Raw genomic sequence first — 18,791 nt, 5'->3', positions numbered from 1 at the left:
CAAACTGAGAGTAAGCAGAGGTTTCAGAGGTGTAACGTCTCCTCACCACTGCCCCCCCAGCAGATGGCCACATTTAGTGCTAGCTGGTGCTTTTGGGTGGTCTTTGAGGTAAAGCCCAAATACAGCCTTGCATCAGTCAATCTGCAGGTCCCAAAGGGGCTTGTAACTGCAAGATTTTTATTTTTCTCTGTCTTTCTATATATATAAATACATACAGCATGTATTAATGTATACCTATATTATTATATGCATATATGTGTGTGTGTATCTATGTTTCTATCTGTACAGGGGTGCATTCAGGTTAGAATCTGCTGTCTAAAATGTTGTTGGTTTCCTGCTTCTCTTCTACTGTTTCTAGGCTCAGCCTGCCAAGACGATGACAGTCACTTATTCCAGCAAAGTAGCAAATGCCACTTTCTTTGGATTTCACAGATTACTCCTAAAGTGGAAAGGCAGCATCTACAAATTGCTGTACAGAGAATTTATTGTTTTTGCTACTCTTTACACAGCGATAAGTGTATTATACAGGTACACTCTTTCCAATTCACATATCATTAAATGTTATACTGAAGTTTCACACTTCATAGTGTTAGGCTGATGAATGATGGGGGGAGGTTACAACATAGTTATTGTCTTTTCCTTGCACCTTTTCTAATGTGCTCTTTCCATGTTTACTTTAATGTTCCAGAGAAAGCATGTAGGATACAAATAAAATGCTTTCTATTGTATCCAGCTGATTCTACTTTCAGCCCAGTGTTGAGCAACCCTCCTGCTGAAGTTAGGCTAAATAAACACCCATAGCTAGCCTATGTTATATAGCTTTTATCATTCTGATGTTGAGTTGGCAGCAGCGAGTGTGCCTCTCTGCTTATCATATAGACTTTTCGTTCTAATTGCAGAACTGTGTCTTCAGTTGCTCAGTGGTAATTTCCTTAACAACCTTGAAAGGTAATAATTTGAGAGCCAGGTTATGTAGTCAGGAGAAGAAAAGTTTTGCTTAAAGCTAGGGTGGCACGCAAACTTTATTTTTAAGCTTGCAGAAAGCCAAGCAAAACTTCATGGAAACCAGACATGGTTGTTAGCTTTGTGTCACCCAGGACCTGGGAGGGTCACATTAGGAGAGCTGCTTCTTCCACCAAGGTGTGAATTAAACACTTGTATGACAGATGCAGTTGCATCAATTAGTGCAGTGAAACTTTTAATTGATGAAGTACACCACACAGAAGTATCAAAATCACGATTCAGCTCTTGCCTTGATCTGTAATTAGACCTCGGCGTTTGCTCAAGCAAAGTGAAGCAAGGAGAAAATGAGCTTCAGTTTGTGTGTGATTAATCACTAATTTTGCAAAATGTTCTATACCTGTAAACTCAGAAAGAAAAATACATCATTAACACGTGAAGAAACACAGGAGTCTCAAATGTATTTAAATTAATCTAGTTTTACCGAAAATTGGCAATTAAAGACCAAGATAAATATACCATGGAAAGCTTTCTATATGTTCTCCAGGTTTTATTGCACAATTGTAAGTAAACCCCACCAAATATTTATCATGTGTTGCTTTTATATAAAATCAAAGGATAAATGCAATACTCATCTATAAAAATAATTTAAAAAAAAGTTATATTTGAGATTGTTGTATTTCATTAGACATCTTTTTCCCAGGGGCAGAAGCTGCCATACTCCACTCATTATCTCTCATCTCGTGAATATTTTCCTCACTGCAAAATAAGTACAGTAGTTGTGGTTTTAGTCTTGTGGAAGAGAAAAATTTAGTAGGAGTAAGAATAAAAAAGCTACTGCAAAAACATAACATTTCCAAATGAGAGCAGTTGGAGATTGGTAACCTTTTGCAGTTCAACCAGGTCTGACCATAAGTAGCCCTCTGAAAAAGGAGGATAAGCTCTCTTACAGACCTTACAGACTTGCTATCATCATTGGTCCCTATGAGACAGCAAACTAATTCTCCAGGCATAGTGATCCTAATCAGTACTGCCAGTCAAATTAGTCATGAGAAAACTGCAGAGACCAGGGAATAATACTGTCTTCTCCTCCAGCTTCTGTATTACATGCCAAAAGTATTAAGGACTTTACCTTTAAGAATTCCTTTGAAGACATTAGCCAAGGTTGCTCCTGATTGTGCATACCTGATTATTTATACCTATTTGCACTTTGTAGCTAGTGCCAGAATATTATGAAAGGACAGATACATTTTATTCTTGCTGCAGATTTTTTCTTACAGGTAGCCAAAAACGGTTCTTTGAAAAATTATCAATTTACTGTGACAAATATGCTGAACAAATCCCGGTAACTTTTGTGCTTGGTAAGTACCGGTTACATGTGAAATCATTCTCCAGCGCTATCTCTGTTCAGGCATTTTGTGAATGTCTGTGCATGGAAGCGTTTCAGAGCTGAGGGGCATATGGGAGGTTAGAGGTTCACAATGAAATCATCAGCTTCAAACAGATCTCCTTAAATTCAAGTTGCTTTTTTCACATCAACATTTATACTCATGTTCGAAGTATACCAACATAAGAGCAAAATTTCTGCACGTATGCATATGTATATATTTGGTGCCCACTAACACTGATACATTGTGCCCAATCTATCAAAGCACTAAATGCACTCAAGGTTTACTACAGAAGAGGAAATTTGGAAGTTAATGAGTATGAGAATCTCAGCTGGAATGGGCCATTAAGTTGCAGTGTCTATTAAATAATGAGCGTTGATTCCATCATGGGTTTTGATGTGACTTACTGCATTTATTCTGGGAAATGTAGCAGCTTAGTGATGTGAATAACACTCTGCAAACTAAATCAAAATGACCTAAACAAAAATCCTAATACGCACTGCACTTTTTTTTCCTTCTAACTCCCAGGTTTCTATGTTACTTTGGTGGTGAATCGCTGGTGGAACCAGTTTGTGAACTTGCCATGGCCAGATCGTCTGATGTTCCTCATCTCTAGCTGTGTCCAGGGCAGAGATGAATATGGGCGCTTGTTAAGGAGGACTCTCATGCGTTACGTGAATTTAACATCTCTGCTGATCTTTCGCTCCGTGAGCACAGCTGTGTACAAAAGGTTCCCTACCATGGACCATGTGGTAGGAGCAGGTACAGGAGTCCTTCTCCCCCTCATTTCTTTCCTTTACATCAGAGGTGGAGGCGCAAGGAGGGAAGGAGCTGGACTAATTTTTTTTCCCTCTTTGGCCCCATGTGTGCCTCATACTAAACCATGTCTTTTATAGCTGGACTCATAGACTCATTGAATCATAGAATGGTTTGGGTCGGAAGGGACCTGAAAGATCATCTAGTTCCAACTTCTCTGCCACAGGCAGGGACACCTTCCACTAGACCAGGTTGCTTAAAGCTCTGTCTAACCTGGCCTTAAACGCTTAAAGGTCTTAAAGGTCTTTAAGATCTAGTGATCTTGAAGATCTTTTCCAACCTATGATTCTATGTCAAAGCTACCACGTTTTTGTCAGTGGATTAAATGATGTGCCTTACGTGTGCAGCTTTAATGCTCTTAAAGTCTTCATTCAGTGACACTATAGAAATCAAAATGAGTTGGAAACTTATCTGGATCTGTTTTCAGCATCACAGAGGCAACAGGCCTGCCACAAACGCACAGATTCATTGAGCATCGCTACAACATTCCCCAAAACATGAAAAATAATGTAGTTGCAATACATATGATGCAGTAGGAATGGTGATTGACATATGGCAATTGCCTCGATGCCTAGGATACAACCTTGTCTCGTGTATCAGAGACTGATCCCTGTAGGCTCTTCACAAGTTACAGCTTTATCTCAATTATTTTAAGTAGATTGCATTTTAAGTAGATTGCACATAATTATTTAATACTTAAAAACAAAAAACAAAAACCAAAACCCAAAACAAACCCCAAGGGTTTTTCCTTTATATTTACAATCTCACTTTAAATTTAGTTTTTCAGGGATAAATATACTAAGTATTAAGCATGTCTATTTTCTAATTGGTTTTGATAACATGGTAAGTGTGATGCTGGGAAAGAGAGTTCAATCGTGCAAGACTGCTTGCCTATGAAGGTCTGACTGATGAGTATTTAAAGGCAAGGTGTGATGCCATGCCATCGGTTTCCCATGGTCAGCATCAGAGATAGAATGCCAGTGCAGAGAAATGGAGATATATTCTAAAACAGGAGAAGTCATACTGTCCTTACTGAATGTCCCCTTGCCTTTCTTAAAATATTCCTTTGGCAGAGATTATAAGCAAATTGTAGCAAGTTAAAATATGCAGTGTGTAATATACATATCCACATTTGACATATGTGTGAGAAGCTTGGATATTAACAAAAAATCCAGCAGAATGCACTGATCTTACTGGGAAAAAAAGAAGTCATTTATGTTGGATTCATTGGATTTTGAAGTTCTCTCCTTGTGTTTTTCAAACAAAACTGTTTACCTGAGTGGTGAGAGGTCAGGGAAGCTTCTGTCACTCTCCCCAGCAATCTGCTTCTAGTACACACTGGAGAAATTACAACATTTCCAGCAGGCTAATCCAGCTCTGCCTCCCTATTGCCTAAAGACAATCTGTTCCAAAAGAGACAAAATGTCGCAGTGTTTGTACAAAATTGTAGACCTGGAAAACAAGTTTCGTTGTTGGTGGTTGTTTTTTTTAACAGTGGAAAATATTCTATAAATGGATAAAGAAGTATTGATAGTATAGTCAGCTCCATGGATTTCAGTGCTTGTTCTGTAGGATTTTAATACATATTGGCACATAATTTTTGTTGATGCAGTACTGAGCACTTGAGAGTAATATTTTGCTTCATTAACATCCAGTGATTAAGACAGTACTCTGCAATTATCCCTCCCTAGCTCCCTGTGGCATTACATATGAGACTGGATGGGAGAAGCAGCATTTAGTATGAACGTGAGCAGCAGAAATCTGATACTTGCAGCACAGTCATCATTGCAACAACTTGTGCCGATTTTACATTTCTCTATCAAGCTGAGAAACTGCACAGTATAACTATTGTTACACATTTCTCTTTTCAGGCAAATGAACTGCTTAAATTCATAGATTTTAAATCTGAGAACAGTATCATGATAATCTGGTCTGACTCATCCATAACACAAGGCATAAAAGCTTACTAGTAACATCCTTTGTCATGTTGGAGTTTCTGATTGACTATAATACCTTCTAAGGAATATAACCAGCCCTGATCTAAAATTCATCCGGATATACTGGAGACTACACCACATCCTAGGTGAACTGACATTCACAATGGTGAACTCGCTGTTGAAAAGTGGCATTTTATTCCAGTCTGAACTTGCACAGGGTCATCTTCTAATTACTGGATTTTGGAATGTGTATGGGTTGTTATTTTTCTAATTAGGTGAAAACATAATTTTTCTCTCAATAGTCACCTGTTAACAGAATGCATAAAGGATTGAATAAACTTAGGAACTTCACCATCTGTAGTCTCTCCCTACAAGACACAGTCTTCAGTGTCTGGTGTGGAGGATCTTCTAACTCTTTCTGAACCTTTTTTTCGTTTTTAGCATGCTTTATGCAGCTGTAGGAAGTAGATGCATGTAGATTCATGACATTATGATGCCGAGTGCTGCAGCACGTATGCCATAAGCGTCAAATGCCTAGCAGCAGTTGTAAGCATATCAATACTGTTGGCCACAAAGTACGAGGGGGAAGTTGGATGCTCAAGAACACAAGTCTTAAAAAACACAAGTAATGAGTCAACAAATGAGGAGAGCAGCCCAAAACAGCTGCGAGGAAATGCTGAAGAGAAACATGAGGTATGAGCTCAGTGACATGAATACCTACAGAAGGCTGAAGTCTGGAGTCCCAAACCCTCTACTGGAAGGAAGTACCTAAATTAACTCTTTCTCACATAACACAGAAGCAGAGAGTTAAACTTGTATCTACTTGCTGCAGTAACAGCAAGCGGCTCTGAACTGCATGTCGTTTGTATTGCCATAACCTGCTCTGCTCTCATGAGACCCCACTTGGAGTACTGTGTGCAGTTCTGGTGTCCTCAACATAAGAAGGACATGAAGCTGTTGGAGCAAGTCCAGAGGAGGGCCACAAGGATGATCAGGCAGCTGGAGCACCTCCTGTATGAAGACAGGCTGAGAAAGTTGGGGCTGTTCAGCCTGGAGAAGAGAAAGCTGCGTGGAGACCTCATAGCAGCTTTCCAGTGAAAGAGGCCTACAAGGATACCAGAGAGGGACTCTTCATCAGGGACTGTAGTGACAGCACAAGGGGCAATGGGCTTAAACTTAAACAGGGAAAGTTCAGGTTAGATATAAGGAAAAAGTTCTTTACTGTGAGGGTGGTGAGGCACTGGAATGGGTTGCCCAAGGAAGTTGTGAATGCTCCATCCCTGGCAGTGTTCAAGGCCAGGTTGGACAGAGCCTTGGGTGACACGGTCTAGTATGAGGCATCCCTGCCCATGGCAGGGGGGTTGGAACTAGATGATCTTAAGGTCCTTTCCAACCCAAACCATTCTATGATTCTAAGAACACAGCTTCGTTGAACTTTTCTGACCAAAAAGATACCCATTTAACAGTGGAGAGTTGAACTGATCCTTGTGCCTTTGCTGTTCTTCATGACCTCCTCAGGCTGCGTCCTTCCAGATAATGACTTCCCAGAGCCTCTCAAGTGACTTGCATCCAGTGTTTACTCCAGACTGTCAATTTTCTGATATCCTCTCTGTCTCAGCCTGTTAGAAACATTTTTCCTGTCCCATAATGAGCAGGCTGGCCATCCAAATATCAAAGGCAGCCTGAAAGACTGACTTTTAGGAGTCAGGAGCCATGACTAGCAGGTCAATTTTTCTGGTTGCCTGGTTATTTCTGTAGACTTGATTATGAGAGCTGGCTGCAAACTGACCAGAGATCTTTCTCAAATTCCATGATACTGCAGGAGGACTGTGTCTTGTTGCTGAACTTCTATTCTTCCACGGAATTTTCTGTCCTGTCCTTGTGTTCCTTTTCAGTAGTTGCAGTATTTCATACCTCCCCTGTTGAATTGTTGCAACTGTAAAACAGTGGCATTTTTCTCGACAACAGAATATCTATGAAGGTTGCTGTGTTTCACAAATCTCCTTTTACCTTATTCACATATTTATACAAAACACAACTGAGTTTCTGTATTTTTTTTTCTGCTTCATGTATTATTAGCAATGTTAGCAACAATGAGCCAGTTCTTAGTTACTAGTTGAAGACAAGAAAAAGATCCTATCTACTCTGAACTCCCTTATTGAATTTTCAGCACTCAGATTTGTAATTGATTGGCTGAGCACTTATTTTGGGGCTGTCATGTTACTAACTTTGTCCTGGTTTGGAGCTAATGTCAGCAAAACAGAAGCAGCCTTATATCCACCTTGGTAGGTGACACACACCTGAGCAAAAAAATAAGATTCTCCAAACCTGAAGATTGTTTCAATCCCAGAAAATCCAGGATTTGGATATAAGAAAATGTGAAGTTGATCCTTTTGGTTTTTCTGAGGTTGTTTTCCTCACAGGCTGGCTGGAAGGAAAACAGCAGAGCAGATCTTTCTTACCCAAGGGGGTAGAGTTGTTGCTCCAAAACCCAGCTGCTCTCTTGCCAGTCCCAGGCAGTGACCTGGTCTGATGCAGGTGCTGTCATGCACAGCCCTGGCTCCCCTGCCATCTGACCTTGGGCTTGCTTGCAGCAGGGGGAAGCAGGGCTTCACAAGGCCAGGGAACTCTTCAGGAAACATAATACCTTCCCAGCACCCCAGCGAGGCAAATTGCCAGGCAGAGAGCAGCTTCAGCCAGCAGCCCCACAGCATGTCGCCTGGCCCGGTGTTCCGCTAGCAGCAGGACTTCTGTGCATGGTTCCCTTTCCATCTCTTTGCACGCCTTCATAACCCCAAAGAAAACATGAAACGCAATCTGGCAGGGAACCGTTTTGCTGGCAGAAAACACAGTCTCTGTTGAGCTCTGTTTCATGCATGCACTTGTATCCTTTGTTGCTTGCTCACTGCTTTGCAGATTTACCAAAAAAATACCAGAATCAGAAGGTCACATAAGTGCCCTTACAACATATGTGGAGATGCTGCCTAAAGCCATCATTGCTGAAAAGTAACAGGTAGTTATTGCAAAAGAAGTTGTTTCAGGCAAGATCTATCCTAGCAAAAAACTCAAAAAAAAAAAAAAAGAGAAGACTACTTAGTTGGAATTACAAATAGCATTTAGCATAGTTCTATGCAAATATCACATAAACAGACTCAAACATATTAAAAATTTATAGTATCAGTAGCACTGAAAGCACAGAATAAATGAAGTCTTTGGTTTTGTTTTTTGTTGGCTAAACAGGTTTTATGACAAGATATGAAAGAAAAATTTTTGATGACCTGAAGTCTCCCCACCTGAAATACTGGGTTCCATTTGTCTGGTTTGGGAATTTGGCATCAAAGGCACGAAAAGAGGGGAGAATTCGAGACAGTGTAGATCTGCAGACACTAATGAACGTAAGTAGAAAAGGTAAATCTACAGAAAACTGATCTGAAATTGCTATGTGGTAGCTTTTCACTTCCATAATTTGATTTAGTGTGCACAGCTTTCCAGTGTCATCTAAGCAATCTTATTCAGGATTTATACCACTTGTCTCTGTGTACGGACGTATGCTCAAGCACACACAGCAGCAGTTCGCTGGGATTGTATTTATATGTCTGAGAAGGTATTAACTAAAGCAACAAAGTGATGAGTAAAAAATTATTGTAACATCACTGTAAATTCATACTTGTTCCATCGCTGCAGGCAGAAAAAAAAAAAAAGAGAATAATGTGACATTTGGAAGATTTTAATATCAATTTCAGGGAAGATAGTCTCCCTGAATATTTCATTAAGTGGTCAGACATGCTTTTTATGATATAATATATTCTCTTTCATGTATCACTAAACTGTAGATAAGACAGAAATGAAAGATAATTTGTGAAGAAATACGTAATATACTAAGCATTCCAACTCCATAAACCAAGTGAATATTCAAACGTGACAATGGGGTGCTGGATATAATTATGGTAACAATTTCTATATACTAAACTTTCATATCTCTTTGACTTTTTATATGTGCAAAAATGAATTGTAACAAAATATTTATAATTTAGAATTGAACCCCATGCTATTTTAATTTCTTGGGGGTTATTTTTTCTTTTATTCTTTCTTTTTTTTTTTTTTTGTCCTTTTAGGAGATGAATAAGTACCGGTCTTGGTGTAGTCTTTTGTTTGGTTATGACTGGGTTGGAATTCCACTGGTCTATACCCAGGTACTGAGCTCTTATCCTTTACAAAATTCCAAACACCATTTCTATAAAAGGGGAGTTTGGTGAAAAATATCCATAGACTCGACTAGAGTCTCCGAGCTATTGAACACTCATTGACGCCCACAGGATCACAAAGGCCTCACTGACTATTTAAGTCATATTTAACAGTCATATTTAATGCAGAGATGTTTTGAAGACCTTGCATAAACTGGGAGAGACAAGGGAAGCACTGAAGTGTTTTTATGTTTCCTGGGTCTTCTGCCTGGCCATAATTATTCCTGTGACCCCTCTATTCATAATACCTCCGTAGAGATTTGTAAATTATATGGCCAAAGGCAGTCAGAAGCCTTTGGGTATGTGTTGCTTTATGCATAAGATTGTATTATTGCATTATTTCAATGAAGTTTCGTTCTTTGCAGGTTGTTACTCTCGCAGTCTATACTTTTTTCTTTGCCTGCCTGATAGGGCGCCAATTTTTGGATACTGACCAAGGGTATCAGGGACATGACTTAGATCTTTACATTCCAATCTTCACGCTGTTACAGTTCTTCTTCTACGCAGGATGGCTCAAGGTAAACTAGCTTTCCAGAAAGGTCATGGGCTGAAAGGGATTGAATCATACTTTCTTTTGCTCAAAGCCAGCCTTTAGTATCTGCTGTTAACTTAATCAGATGCAGGCAATTAAAGGCCTCCAGTTCCAGAGGGCTATCAAACAGTAGCAGCCAATATTGGCTACAACCCTACCGCATAAAAATGTTCATTAAAAAGGAGTTATAGAAGGAATTGAATGCTACCCATCAACCCATTGATGCCTGCCTGGTTAACATATCACCATCAATCTCATAGTTGAGTAATTAAGGCACATACCTCATGGCAGTTCTTGCCTCTGCAGTGACTATCAAGGTAGACTAGCTGGAGAAAAGTTTCAAATGAAAAGCAAATCGGTGCATTAGGGTTTATGCGCATAGAGATTTCCTTTTGGAGTTATTAATCATGGCTGGAGACTTAGAGCTAACTTTTCTGTTAGAATATAAATTCAGCAAAATTGGTCACTTTTAGAGCCCCCTTCCCAACTTCAAAGGGCAGAGTACAGAAAGCAGCACACCAAGCTGTCGATTGCAGGGAAAAGTAAAGTGTCTGCAGGGCAAGCTCCTCTAGCCCTGTGTCCTAGGAACTCATGGGGAAAGGGGTTTGCCACATAGGGACCAGCCTTGGGGGGATCATGAGAGAGAGGAAGGGAGGCTGATGCGGCAGGGGCAGCACATTGTTCTAGGCAGTGTTGTCCAGGGATTTACTGTTTACAAAACTCTTACGCTGTTCATCTTGACCATCCTGCTGGTGCTCTTGAAGGATGAATGGTTTCACCTTCAGCAGCACCCAAGGCATTAGCAGCATCTCTTTCAGATCGGCTCAAGGCTACCAGCCAAGTCCTGCCTATAGCAGGTACAAGATGCCATTGTAACTGAAGAATCTTCTGCGTTAGGAAATGAAAAGGAGAAGCAGTTTTTAAAAGCAAATGTATTATCGGCAGCACTCCCTTGGACCGGAGGTTTGTTGAAACCTGCAGAGCTCCCGAGTCAGGATATTTCTGTCTTGAAGGTTACAGTCAGTTTCCTGCTGAGTGTGTTGGGCTTTGGCTGCCAGGCTGCAGAAAGAGCCTCAGGCTATTGACTTCCAGTAACTCTGCAATTTCTCAGAAATTATGGCTAAAATGAGCTCATGCCTTGGCCTCAGGCCTGGTTTGTTATACCTACAGTACAGGGGCAAAGTTTCCCACCATGTGAGACACTTCTAAATCTCCATTTTCATTACAGGTATAGACGGACTGTCCGAATACAGGGCTTAGTTGTCCATCACTACATTCCTTTCCTGAGAGTAAAGTCATGTCTCACATGCCAGGACCACAGCAAAAGGCCACCACTGCTGTTTCCTCTGTCCCAGCCCTGCTCACTTCTTTTAGCTCACGTGACAGTTTTTGCAGTGGATTTTTGAGTGGTGATCCCCCGCAAACACAGTCTGCATTCTGGCTAATTGTTATTGCAGCACTTCCATAGCTATGCCCAAAATCTAATGCCATGCGCCAGGCCAATGAGTGCAAGCAGAGGTGTCCCCTGTCTCCTTTTCATTCCTCCTGATTTTGGGCTGTTTCTGTTATGTTAGTCTGCTTGGTGGTTCATTTGACATCTTCCACTGCTGGCCTGGGAAGTGGTGACCTAGCAGAGTCAGCAGGTGCTTACTCACTGGTGCAACATAGAGGCACATGGGAATAAATAACCAGGGAGTGACTCCCTTACTATTATAAGTTATTTAGATCATAGTCATCCATTGCGAGGTTCATGACCAGGACTGCTCAGTCATACAGTCGATTTACCCATACCCAAGTTAAACTGAGGACTTGGCCACTGCTCCTGTGCCTGGCCCTGGTGGCCACCAGGAAGGCTTGGGAGGGTCAGCAGGAATGTGATTGGCTTCAAAACTGAGGCTTAAAAGGACAAACAGAAGGAGAAAAGCATGAAGGGGAGAGGATATTTAACCTCAGCGTACCAATGAACTGAGAAATAGAGAAGCAGTCTGAATTCCCTAAAACTTTTTCTTTTTCAGTTTTTCCTATATCATCTTATTTTTTCTCCCCCAGCAGCTGTAAGTTTTCTCCCCACAATATATTTTGGTGATCATAGGGATGGGGGGCAGTGTCTGTTGGTTTTCCTTTTATCTAATCCTTGTGGGGGAGAGGGGACAGGACTGGATAAAGCTATGGGCAGCCAGAGAGGTTTTCTTTCCCATCCTAGTTCCCATACTAAGGCACCTCACCACAAAGGTGCTAGAGCTCACTGCTTGGTTGTCTCCTCCACAGGATGGGCTTCTCCCCTGCAATTTTAATCACTTCGAGTGCAGAAACCGAAACCAGCAGGAACAAACTCAGATTCTTCCTTGGCTTTAGCTAGCATGATGCATAGCATCCACTTGAGTCTTTTGGTGGACTGCTTTTCCTGAAAGGTTCAGAGGGATGCCATCAGCATCATCCCCGATAAAGAAGCAGCAGCTGAGGGCTGAGCTGGAGAGACGAGCTGTGGTCCCTCCAGCAGATTCCAGCTGCAGGTCTTAGGAATACTGAGCGAATGGGCTGGTGGAGTACTGTATACCATAATGCAGTAACAGAGTCTCTAGCTGCCTAGCCATTCATTTAAATCAGCCAAAGTCAACAGTAAGGAGATGTAATGACTATCTTATGTGAGAATTACTGTGGCCCAGACGTGTCTCAATTCCCAGCAGGCCAGCACTGACATTTATGATTGACAGCACCAACGAGGCATGGAAGTATGAATCTATAGGGAAAGCAAGCTGTTCCTTCACTAGGCTAGCAAAACCATCATATGGGAGCTCAAGATTTGATTGGAAGTGACAGGCAGGGAAAGAGAGAAAAATCCAATCTTATTTTCTCAGCAGTCCTGACATGGCATGCCAACCTCTATTCACTGTCTTATTTTCTTTTCAGGTTGCTGAACAACTTATTAATCCATTTGGAGAAGATGATGATGATTTTGAAACTAACTGGTGCATTGATAGGAATTTACAGGTTGCTGTTGTATTTCTACTTCCAGCTTTACTGTACCATAGGTTATCATTACATTTAATCCTATTTCTTATACTGAGGCACAAACTAAGGGCAACAAGTGTCAGCATAACAAATTCTTTCCCTGAAGGAGTACCTATGGCTATGATCCACAGATTTTGTTTTGACAAGTTAATGCATCTTGGTTTTGGTATTTGACATTTATGATGCCTGACTAAACAGGCAAACAACTGACCTCAAACTATAAGCTCACTTTGTGCCTGGAAAAACATGTAATGTAGGTCAATCCTGCAAATCCAAAAGCCATCTACTCCCACATAGTTAAGGACACATTTTGCTAATCAGAATGTCTAGAGATTACAATATTGTATATGAATCTGCCTTAAAAAAAATGGCAGTGAAGATACCAAAAAGACCAAGCAGGGCCCTGAACTAATAAGCAGGGCCCATATCATGATTTATGTTGTGATTCTGCCACCACGGCAGCATCTGTGGTGGACACAGGAGCCGATGTCCTCAGTGACAGGAGCTATGAGATGGCCAGGGTACAGATTTATTGCAGCTACTCCTCATTTCCAAACAGCCCCTTTCTGTCAGCCCCTGTGTGTCTGGATGAGCCCAAAGACATGAAGAGGTCCTTTGGCAGCTGCTGCTCCTCTTGCAGGTAGAGCCAAGCATAGCTTTGAGCTGCTGTTGGACCCCACGTCTGCTGGGGACCACTGAGACTGCAAAGCAGAGCCCGGGTGTTCAGGGGAAGCAAGGGCAGGGCAAGAAAACCAGCATATTAAGCAAAGCAAGCAATGCAGGTACAGAGAGGAGTGGGAAAGTCCTTCACACTGCCAGAGATGCTCTCCGGCTTAACACCACTTCAGGCTGCTTGTGCTATAGTGCCTCAGAGCCCTTTGTATAAAATGTATTAGAATGTCCTAAAACAGGATGACCCGATATTTGGTTCTGAATGTCTTAAATGTGGGCAAAGCCTATCAGAAAGCTTCTCTACCTCTGGACATTTGAAGGAGCACATACTTTCCATAGCATCTGGAGGATCACATGTCCATTTATCTACATCACACTTGAGGACTTCGATCCGACACAAATATCTTTGCAGTGTAGAAGACTCAAGTTACAATAACATTTATGCTTTCATGAGTATAGGAGGATGTAGGGGGTATATTTTATAATACTGAGTCTCTTCCCAGTGCCCAGGCCAGCACACACAGATTACTTTCAAGTGTTTCTGAAAGAAATATTGACCCAAGGAGCACAGAGTAGATTATTTCATATACTGTACTATGTTGAAAGTGACATGATTTATACCAAAAAAATCTAAGGTCTCACTTCTGGCGGTGGACGAGATGCACATGAACTTACCAAGGATGGAGAAAGATATTTACTGGAATGACTCCTCTGCCCGGCCACCCTACACAAAAGCAGCTGCTGATTACTGTATTCCTTCATTTCTTGGATCAACTATCGAAATGGGGTGAGTGGCACTAACGGTTCTTAATGCCATCAGAAATAACACCACCTCTACAGTCCGTGTTGATTGATGGACAGTCAGGGTAGGGCTGTAGGCTGTGGCAATACTGTGAGCAGGGAAGGTGAAAATGGGAAATGATGTTAGGAGGGAGTGGACAGGCTGGTGTTGGTGGGATGATTTCTCTGGTGGTCCATGTGCTCATAGGAACTTGGCACCTATAGCTTAAATTGTGTAATTACTAAATAGAGTATGTTTGCAGGGAGGGTTTTTTGGTAGTCTTTGAGCACAGGATGGCTCCTGAATACGGTAACTGACTTTTCTTAATAATTATTTACTACAACTTCTTCATACATCCCCCAGTTAGCAAATTAGCTATTCCTGTGCTTGTTTAGGTAGCAGATGATGGCTGAAATCAGCCCAGACTTTTGTGAAGACAAACAAGAAATTATTGTAAACATACGACTTTTCATTGACTAATAATCTAGGCATGGAAGTTGGAGCAGTCAGATTTTGTGAAGGAATGAAGAGGAGTTATTTGCAGAGATCAACACAAGAACCATCGTTATAAAGAAACATGCAGACAACAGAGGACTGCCCCATGCTGTCAGAATCTATATTAGAAATCAGTGATAGGCCAGTTAGCTTAAAAGCTGTTGAGTTTAAACGCTTGTGACATACTGTAGTATAGAACAGGTTAGTAGGTGTAAATACCACCATGCCTGAACAAATACAAGGGCAAGTAAATGTTTTCATCTGAAAACCTTTTAAAAAACTTTATAGTAGCCATTTTTTAACTTTAAAACTTATCTCAAGAAGTTTTCCATTTCTCTAAAATTTTCCAGCCTTTCTCAAAATTAAATGTGCTTAGTTTTTGCTTTATTTGGCCTGGAAATTGGTGTTTTCTGATTTTTATCCCTCTTATTTTTCCATTTTTACATGCATTCTACTACAAAGAACAATGGTTTATATGAATTCCTCTTATTGCAAACAGCCTTTTCAGAATGCATTTCCTATAAAATGGCCAAAACAAAAGTAAAGAAGCGAGTAAAAAGTAAAGAAGAAAAACTCACAGAATGTAATTTATTTTACTCCAATTGCAAGGGGGAAAAAAGTGGCAGAGAAGAAACATTATTGAGTCTCCGAACAATTTTTTAATAAGAAGCACTTCACACAAAAAATGAAGCAGGGAGTGAATGAAAAATAGCTCCGTGTTAGCCCCTGTGAAATGCAAACAGCTCTGATGTGTGGACTTTTTTATCAATTATTTTCTCCTCTGAACTGTTTCTCTGTTCATCTCTCTAAAAAAAAATTGGTAGTTCTTATGCAGACATCAAAAACAAGGTCTAAAGATTCATCCAAGTCCAAAGGAAATATATAAAACTTCAGCCAAAACCTAAAGTCTTTTCCAGTCCCCTCAAGCCAACACCTGGAACAAGTTGCCTAGAGAGGTGGTAGATGCCCCATCCCTGGCAGTGTTCAAGACCAGGTCGGATGGGGCTCTGAGCAACCTGGTCTGGTGGAAGGTGTCCCTGCTTATTGCAGGGGGGTTGGACTAGATGACCGTTAATGGTCCCTTCCAATCCAAACTCTTCCATGACTCTGTGAGCTTCACAAACTCTGTATGAAGTTCCTCTGTCCCTCCGGGTTAGTGTTGCCTCCCTGCTTTCCTTGCCTCGGGTTTGGCCTGAGCCCCTTTGCCATCCTCACCCTTAGGACAGGTAACTGGGACAGTTTGGCTTGTCCTCTGGTATGCCCTGGGTCCGTAATGTGTACTGCCCAACAGATGCAGCAATAGTTGTTCTCATGAACCACTGAGGCTGGGCAGGAGAAGGGTACCAGGCACAGGCAGGACTTTCAGACCCGCTGTCGTGCCCCAGAAGTATGTGAGATTTGGCCATCTGAGTAATTCCAGCATCTTTTGAAACCATCACACTGTTGCTTCCAGGAGTAGCTTTTTCACTGTTGTTCTTTTTGCCCAAAGGATTCTCCTGAAAAAGTATCTACAGCACCAAGCAGGGTTTCTTTCTCCCCTTTCCCTCACCCTAATCACAAGCCTAACCATGTGGAGCTGCCACAGAGGGCTGCAGCTCAAATACGAAATAGTGCCAGATGCCCTGTTGGATGCCCTCCCAGCCTGGTCCTCAAGAGAAGAGATACTTGGATGTGGAGAGCTTTCTGTGTGATCTGGCTGGTCTAAAGGCACAGGCACTATTTCCTGGCACCCTCACCCCTTTCTTGCCCTTGTTTGGGGGACACACTAGGGCCTTGGTTCCTACATCTTCCTGCTGAGGCAGCAGGATATATGTGCATGCAGACCACATACTTTCTATATATAAGCAACACATTCTAACTGGTTTTATTTGGCAGGCTGGCTGATACTGAATTCCTCTATGGGGAAGAGTGGCCCTGGGAAGAGGAGAAACACCGAAGGCAACGTTCAGTGCTGAGAAGGGTCAAGAGATTTCTCAGTGTCCATGAGGGCCCTTCACCTCCAGCACAGCAGCGCTACAGCCGGCAAACAAGTGAGAACTCAGTGTTTTTCCCAGCAGATGAAAAGGGGCACATCAGACGCCTGCAGGAAATGCACACGAGAGGGAGATACTCTACCTCGAGCTTCAAGAAGAAACATGAAGGACTTGACAGAAATAACAGACTTCACAGTAGCCGAGACCTAGGACCCATAACTGAAACCTCAAGAAACGAGGCACTGTTTGGTGACAGTGACACCTCATCTGAGACAAACAAGCCAGTTCCTGAGGTCATCATTTCTGAAGCCGAGGAGGAAGAACCTGATGTGCTGGGCAAACCAGACCCGCAAACAGAGCGCAATGCAAGCATGCCAGACGAGAAGCTCCAAAGGAGCCTAACTGAGACAAGCGTGAGTCTTCTGGATGATCCTTTTATCCCCCCAGAAATCACTACATACTTCCCAGGCTCTGAGGTGCATCAGTCACTTCCTACTGTGATAGGGGAGCCCAAACATGAACCCTATGTTAGTAACTTAGCCGGTTTCATAACGGATCATGAGAGAAACATTCAGCGATGGAGTTTACCAAGCTTCCATAGTCAAAGTATAACTCCAAATGCTGGCACTGCACCACCTTTAACAGATTCTGAGACATCGTCACAGCAAAGGACCTCCAGTGATGCAAAAAATGTTACTTCTGCTGCTGCTCCAGAGACATTCGAGATGCAGCACTTGTGGGAAAACCTGGATAGTAAAGAAACAGCCATAGTAGAATTTTCTCATGAGAAGAGTGAAAGAAAACTCTGAACAAGCTTCCTCTGGGTTTGACTGAACTTCTCATTTTCTCTTGCAAGTGGTTCTCACACAGGTGATGCCAGGACTGTGGCACCCTCTCAAGAGGTGACAGAGCTGCAAGAGTAACTGTGTTTAGGACTCCACTCTTGCCAAGATCTTCAGCTGGAAAGCTGTAAATATCCCAGGAAGACAACTAAATGGCTCAGGACTGCTAGCAAAAATTGGTCTCTGCCTCCTTTCCCCCAGCCCATTCTCATGCTGCCCAGATGTATCACACATGTTCTCCATTAACCCAAACCTGAGCCAGCATTAGATGGCTCATGCTGCTCCAGGGGTGGCCAAGCCACCTCTCTGAACCTCCTGGTAGCAACTTGGCCTCTCAGCTACCAATCCTACAAGGAGTTTCAAAGCAGGCCCTGAAAGCAGTGGCAGCTCTTTGGTTTTAGCTCTCACCCACATCTACACAAACACAGCCCAGAACGTGAGGCCAGTATTCCCCCACAAGTGAGCATTCAAGTAAATGGTGTCCCTAGAAAAGGGAGAGACCATGTAGCTCAGAGACCAGGAGGAACAGAGGGAGGGGAGATGCAGGAATGATGGGCTGCAGCAGCCAGCATGTGGTATGGCCTGTATGGAACGATAGCCTGTCCACCCAGCTGTCTTGCTCAGAAAGTTGCACTTCAGATGACAAACCAGGGTCTCTACCACAGTAACTGGCAGCACCAGTGGCTCCTGGGAGTCTTCAGGACCCCTGAAGCTGGGAAAGGAATGAACAGACCTGCCTGCTCCTCTGGCCAGCAGCTTAGGTGAAGAGCCCTTCCAGTAAGGCTGTCACATAGAGCAGGACTCTGCTATTGCATCTGGGTAGGCTTTGTGGGAGAAAAATATCAACCACCCCCCCATTTCTACTTCTTCCAGCTTTGCTTCAGTCTGGGAACTGGGTCCTGTTGGTATGCATTAGACATGCTCTGAGCAGTGTCACCCTTTCAAATCCTTCAGAGACACTAGACAAAAGCACATGTATCCCCGTCAGTTTAGGAAGCAGAGGACACTTAGATCTAGGAAGAGATGTTTAAACTCATATTATGGGAATTCCAGGTGCGCAGAAAAGCCAAGCATAGATTTCACAGGCACGTATAGAGGCACTTCTCCACACTGTGAGATGAGGTGATGCCAGTGTCTGA

The 18,791-nt window shown here is 42.3% G+C and overlaps 1 protein-coding gene across 1 annotated transcript; it reads left to right on the top strand.

Annotated features, from left to right (window-relative positions):
* Positions 1 to 376: 376 nt before the first annotated feature.
* Positions 377 to 17,619, top strand: BEST3 (bestrophin 3). Its single transcript, XM_030479372.1, has 9 exons — positions 377 to 528; positions 2,227 to 2,321; positions 2,877 to 3,110; positions 8,342 to 8,496; positions 9,217 to 9,294; positions 9,711 to 9,863; positions 12,788 to 12,868; positions 14,197 to 14,348; positions 16,713 to 17,619. Exons 1-9 carry the CDS (start codon positions 377 to 379, stop codon positions 17,617 to 17,619), a joined length of 2,007 nt encoding a protein of 668 aa, XP_030335232.1.
* The last annotated feature ends 1,172 nt before the right edge of the window (positions 17,620 to 18,791 follow it).

This window comes from Strigops habroptila, chromosome 3 (assembly GCF_004027225.2).
Source record: "Strigops habroptila isolate Jane chromosome 3, bStrHab1.2.pri, whole genome shotgun sequence".
Taxonomy (NCBI): Eukaryota; Metazoa; Chordata; class Aves; order Psittaciformes; family Psittacidae; genus Strigops; species Strigops habroptila.
This window is presented reverse-complemented; position numbering and strand designations above follow the sequence as displayed.